Source organism: Olea europaea, unplaced genomic scaffold, assembly GCF_002742605.1.
Source record: "Olea europaea var. sylvestris unplaced genomic scaffold, O_europaea_v1 scaffold227, whole genome shotgun sequence".
Classification (NCBI taxonomy): domain Eukaryota; kingdom Viridiplantae; phylum Streptophyta; class Magnoliopsida; order Lamiales; family Oleaceae; genus Olea; species Olea europaea.
The window spans coordinates 13,308-19,702 of record NW_019240764.1 but is presented as its reverse complement, the minus strand read 5'-3'; the positions used below and the strand labels follow the sequence as shown (position 1 = coordinate 19,702).

At 42.5% G+C, this 6,395-nt stretch overlaps 2 protein-coding genes across 2 annotated transcripts; both read left to right on the top strand.

Annotated features, from left to right (window-relative positions):
- Positions 1 to 873: 873 nt before the first annotated feature.
- LOC111381224 lies at positions 874 to 2,758 on the top strand. Its single transcript, XM_023004982.1, has 3 exons — positions 874 to 1,364; positions 1,894 to 2,409; positions 2,745 to 2,758. The coding sequence occupies exons 2-3, from the start codon at positions 1,899 to 1,901 to the stop codon at positions 2,756 to 2,758; spliced, it is 525 nt and encodes a 174-aa protein (XP_022860750.1). The 5' UTR covers positions 874 to 1,364; positions 1,894 to 1,898.
- Positions 2,759 to 3,118: 360 nt separating this feature from the next.
- LOC111381240 lies at positions 3,119 to 4,462 on the top strand. The gene is made up of 4 exons (XM_023004995.1): positions 3,119 to 3,584; positions 3,673 to 3,750; positions 3,862 to 3,927; positions 4,039 to 4,462. The coding sequence occupies exons 1-4, from the start codon at positions 3,419 to 3,421 to the stop codon at positions 4,206 to 4,208; spliced, it is 480 nt and encodes a 159-aa protein (XP_022860763.1). The 5' UTR covers positions 3,119 to 3,418; the 3' UTR covers positions 4,209 to 4,462.
- The last annotated feature ends 1,933 nt before the right edge of the window (positions 4,463 to 6,395 follow it).

The following is a 6,395-nucleotide window of genomic DNA, read 5'->3' as shown; positions in this document are numbered from 1 at the left end:
TTCCGCGTTTTGAAATTATGAGATGCATTTGGCAGAGGAGGAGGAGCAGGATTAATGGCAACACAAAGTCGTTGCAAAATCTAATTCCAAATTCAAACAAGGTAGAAAGCAGAAATTATTTTATTTTCCTCTTTAGTATTTAGTTGAAGTGTTGATTTCATTAAATCTAATGGGGTTTACTTTGTTATTTCCAAATGTTTATCTTTTGCAATTGTGTTAGACGAACAATGCTTCAATGCTGGATGAAGCAATTAAGTACCTCAAGCAGCACCAACTTCAAGTAGAGGTTTGTAGTTTTCCTGTTTTGTGGAAAATAAAAGAAAACGGTAGAAGTCTTGCCTTGTGGTAAAATATTATTGTCAAAGCTTGGAAATCAATATGTTTGAAGGATTATTGCTAAATTTTTGTAATTCATGTGAATTATTAAGTTACTATTCCATTTGCTTATGCTTTTGTAGTGCACTTGCCGAGTTTCGTAATCTTACTGGCAGGTTATTCATGGCATGATGAATTGGTGTTTAAGTGATTAATTGTCTTGTCAGCGATCCACTTATGGCTTTTTTGGTTAAGTGATGAAACCCTATTCACATTTGTTATTATTTGTTTTCCCATTTTCAAACATTTTGTGTTGTGTTATTATTATTATTCTCTGGGAATAAGACGGGTTGAAAATCTCGTGGACTAAGTTGGGGTTTGGTCTATGGGGTATGTTTTCCTATTTTATTGTGGCTGGGCTTTTGTTTGCATTGGACAGAAGACACGAACATCGAAACATGTTGTGCTTGTGGAATTTTGTATCCCTCTAATTAAATTAAATTTCCATGGAATGTCGATGTATAACTTTATACATGCATGGGAATACTTGGTGCAGCCAATTCCCGCGACTGCAAAAGTCAATTAATGTAATACACGTTGTAAACAAGATTAGATTTTCGATGATTTCATTTGGTATAGGGAAAAACTCTCTCATGCTAGGATTTGGTTGCTCAATTTGATGGAATACCTAGGATGGAGAAATAGTTATTACTTTCATTTCATTGATAGTCTCAATTACTGTTGACCATATTGAGGTGTACAAAATGGTGTCATTGATTGTCTTAAGTATTCGTCAAATAGTTGAGGTGTATGAAATCACTTGCATACATATCCTTCACTGTTTCATATTGACTCTCCATTTATGCTCACTTATTTTAATTTGTTTCCTATTTTTGATAATAAGTATGATAACTTGAATGGCGACGAATCCGTAGGTCCTTTTCATTTTTTTTCAATTATGAACGTGTGTTTCTAACTTCGGTGCTGAGGTCATATTCCGGACACATTCATTGGTGTTCTATTCCAAGCCTCCCGTTTGTATATACCAGGTGAGGATTCATATCACTTTCTTTCATTTTGAAGTGGGTTAGACATATGGGGCATTTTTATATGTAACCTACGTTAAAACATATGGGGCGTTTTTAAATGTAACTTACGTTAAAACCCATGCTTGTATGGTGACATATGCATAAATACAGTTGGCTATCTTTCCAGTTTCTAGCATGCATGTCTGCCTTCACACATCCTCCGTTATTACTTCTGAAACATACTTGTATGTGGCACTGCCTAATATGTTCAACTTGCACCCCGCAGCACGCATACCAACTCCCAGTGAACTGTCGACCCCGACAGTTGAATCTCTGTTTTTCTCGACAGTTAGCGTTGCATGCGTATTTCAACATCAACCATCGGTATCGACAGATGTCCACAGACAATCTGTCGATACCGACGTATGATCTCTGTAGTTCTCAATAGATCAGCGCATCCATGATGTTGAATCCTTATAGCGTTAGACATTATACAATATTGTTTATGTTTATAATCTAATCTCATGGGTTTTGTCAACGCACCTTGCAGGGCATATGGAGTTTGAATTCCTGATTCCAGAAGACGCACGGTTGCGCGCCCACATTTCCCAACGCAGCAACCTCAAGTATGTTAAGACTGTGATGGACCATTTTGACGAGCGGCAACGTGAGGACTTTCGCAACTCCCCCCTCGGGTATCTGGCTGATATTCCAGACATTCAATTCTCTGCCCAGCTAATCCTACAGCTACTGTTTAGAACAATCCGCACAGAAAAGGCGAACGAGCTTTGGTTCAATGTGCAAGGACACCTGATGAGATTCGGTCTACAAGAGTACGCTGCGATGACGGGGTTAAGATGCGGTGCATTCCCCGAGGGAGACGATTTTGATCGATTGATTGAGAGGAAAAGGTTAAAAGAGAGGTACTTTAAGTCCAATGACAAGGTATCATTGGCACAACTACAGTGTACTGTTGCCCGACCATCGACGACCCATGCTGATCGCTACAATCTAGGCCTTGTTCTAATTGTCGAGGGAGTATTCAGTGCTCCGGATAATAACGTTGGTATCCATTTTCCATTTTTATCAATGGTGGACGACCTGAACTTCTTTTTTTCCTACCCCTGGGATAGAGTTGGATATAAGCGATTGTTGCACGGATTCCGGGGCAGATTTGGAAGAAAATTCGAAAAGGCCAAGAGGAGCAAGGAGAAAGAGATTACATGCATGGTTCATGGCTTCCCCATCGCCATGCAAGTACGCACATAATATCTGTAATTTGACTGTGTTTCTGTAATTGTGCATATAATCTCTGTAATTTTACATGCACGGTTTACGACTTCCCCATCGCATTGCGCATATAATCTCTGTAATTGTGATGTGTTTTTGTTGCTGTAACAGGTTTGGGCGTTTGAGGCGATTCCGGAGATTGGGGAATGCTTCGGTCAGCGAGTCGATGAACGACTACCACGAATTCTTCGTTGGTCCGCTCGAAAGCAGCCACAGCATCGTACATACGATGCATTTTTCAAGAATGTACAGGTAGACTTTCGACATGTCTTTGTCTCCCCTTTACCATCTTGTTACTATCTGGCACGTTCTAATGTGATTATCTAAACCTCATTTAGCAGCTGCATGTGTACGCAACTCTCCGTCCCACCGATGCAGAGGCTGAGCAGCCATATCTGTCGTCGCTCGTGCCGTACGACGATCCCCCGGTGCCCGTGCTTGATGACATTGCTAGGAATGTGGTTGCACTGCAGATTCATTCCTTACACGCCGAAAGTGGAGTTGGTGGACAATCGGGAGGTCAAGATTTGGAGGACAGAGTCCGTAGTGGACGAAGTGGTGACGGGGAGACATCTGGAGATGATGAGAGCGATGGGGAGTCGGAAAGTGATAGCGAAGGCGACGACGGTGAGGATACCGGTAACTCTTCCTCCCCTGCAGGGGCACCCATTCGTTCACCTGAGCGAGGGCATACGACGAACTCACAGCCAGTTCGAACATCTGATTCCAGCCTGACGAAAGGGGAAGTCGAGGAGCTGCTACTCGACCAAAGAATCCTCTTCGAGATGCGACTCCGGACTGTGAAGCTTGAAATTGAACAGCACGTGACATTTGAATGTACAAAACTCCGTGAGTTCATTACTGGCCAGGTGGCCCCACATCCCCCTACCACTGCTCCGCGCTCAACGGGCGCCATTTTCGAGCCCGGTCCGTCAAGTTGTTCCCCACAAGGTATGAATCAAACATGTGCTATTCGGTTATATTTTTGGAAATCGACCACAAGGTTATTCATTTTTTTCTTGTTACAATTGGGATGTAGACGTACATGGACGAGGCACAGACCCATTGCCCACGCCAATTGAATTGGGAGTTGACACAGGACGTTCACAGCCTCCAGGTACGTGCATTAATAACGAGTGATTCTACACATGTTACTGCCTGGTCGTTGTACGATGCTTGAGTTCGGAGATGTAATGTGCTCTCATGACGTCACTGTTGATTTCCACAGTCGGAGCATACAGTCCTCCATGCAGGGACGAGGGGGAGCTGCTTGTCGAAACTGAAGACTTGCCAGGTATGTGGGTATTACATGCACAATTCGAAACTTATTATTTCATCGAGTACGCATGTTGCGAAACACGACATAAAAAATGTGCTCACATCTTTTTACTGTTGTTGTCAATAGAGGGAGCTGACATTGCACCATGCCCGGATGCCGAGCACGAGTCGTTGCCCACTCCAATGTACGACCAGGAAGGTAGTGCGTCCATTACAAGCACTTTTCGCAATTTCATGTCATTGCATTTGGTTCCTAATGTTTCGTCGAATGCTATGCATTTACGTATTTTCTGTTAATAAGACGGAGCTGCCACAGAGCCCTCAGATGCGGCCGCGGTCAGCGATGCAGAGATTGACGGTTGCAAGGTCACAGATGGCGAAGGTAAGTTCATTGCATGCGTTACTACTGTGTATAATACGTATGGTTAGTGAATGTCATTGACGGTAACTCACTGGGCCCCTTCCATTGTTATGTAGGTGTTGTCGCTACCGTACCTGTTCCCGCCGCTGACGTACCTATTCTCGCGCCTGTACCAGAATGAAGAGGTCGAGTTTCTACGACGAGACGGTGCTCCGCCCGGCTACGACGTCCCGCTCCTACGACGAGGACTCCGTACACGAGGGGGAGGGGAAAGACTTTGAAGAAGTAATTGTGAATGAAGCGGCGGGATGGCAGGACAATGGGGTTGTTTTTAGCTTTTGCTTACCCGCCGAGGCGTACAGATGGTGAACGTAGTAGACTTGAACAATTACTCACTTGCTTTTACGTTTATTCTAACATTGACGCTTTACATTTTCGTTTGACATGTGCTTTGGAATTTTGACAAGGGTCCCACATTTTGCCTTGCCTTAAGTTATGACATTGTCTAATACCTTGTTTATGTCTTCTGTTACGTGAACAGTGGGAACCTACATTGACATGATAAGCAGTTTTCTGAAATTTAGAAAATGATCTTTGCATTCTCGTTAAAGTACACCTTGTTTCCAGGTTAGAACATCATTTAGATGACACCAAGAAAGTCCACCCATGTAAAATGGGAACTGAACTGCAATCTACTCTAGAAGATGGACATTATAGTGATTACAATTTTTATTTTGATAATAACTGCAGAATTTCTTCTCTTCTATGCTCAGTGTTGACATCGTTGTTAAATTGGCATTGTTATGAAGCATATATACAAACTTACAACCACTTTTCAAAATTTTTGATAAGAACTATACTTGGTATACCACGTGTGTGAATATAATGTAATCCCATTTTTTTGAAGCACTACAGTTACAAAGATGGCACAATTGCTGGGAATACTTTGCACAGAGGCATTTCAGGTGCAGGAATGTATATGTACTGAATTATACAGAGATAATAAAGAGTGTTAATTGTCCTACTAATTATGGGGAAATGGGGGATAACAGTACCATAAATTTATTGAACCATCACACCAATTGCTTTTCAAATTAACAAGGAGATTGGACTTGGTGATTGGGGAGATGATGACCATAATTGCATTTCCTCTTCAACTTGCTTATAAATACAGTGTCACATTGTTCACACTTCTAGACAGCTTAGTGGAATATCATTGTGAGAATTTGTGGCTCTCAAAGACAGATTTCGTTTCAACAATACTTTACTACTAAGCATAATGAGTTCGTCCACAGGAAGCACCGAACCGTTCAACATTGATGAGCCGATGCCGGTTCCCGGTTCCTCTCCGTTATTTCCAATCTACATTTCGTCAGACGATGACGAAATTGAGCTTCGTATGGGTAGGAGAGCCATTTCTCTTGTTCCCTTCCCGAACTTGGAAGATGTAGGGAGTGACGATGGTTTGCCACAGAACGATGTGGTTGATGCTGTGCTCTCGGTCGACACTGCTTACGAGGGGGATTCTGAGGACGACGATGGGCTGGTGTACGCCCCAGCGAACGAGATCATTATCATCTCGTCTGACGAGTCAGGTGAAGACAGCGGGGGAGCAAGTTCGGTTGTCGACGACGAGTGAAATGCCGGCCGTGGAGTGTGGTGAATAAGTAGTGTACAGTCCACTCTTTTGTAGGGATGCAGTTGGTTAACACAAAATGAAAATGTCTGCATGAACATTTCCTTTCGCCGTAATCCGGGTAGTGTATTTTGTGTATAGTCCAGTCCAGTCCGATCGAACTGTCGAGAATTACAGATTTCTATCTGTCGGGATCGACAAATTAACCTACACCTATATTTTGCACAACGTTTGCTGGATGATATGAAATGCTATTTATTTAGAGCTGATTTCTTTCCGTGGTGGATGATTTTAGAAATTATAATATACTGCATGAATATTGAACTTAAAAATTTTAAATGGGGTTCATGATGCGCGCAGTCCAGCAACAACAAGAGAAGGACAACGTCCCAATTTACAATTCCATTTGCCTATTTATAACATAACTTTGTAAGGTGCAGGGCACTAAGGAACATTGAACATACAACGTCGATTGCACTAACAACGT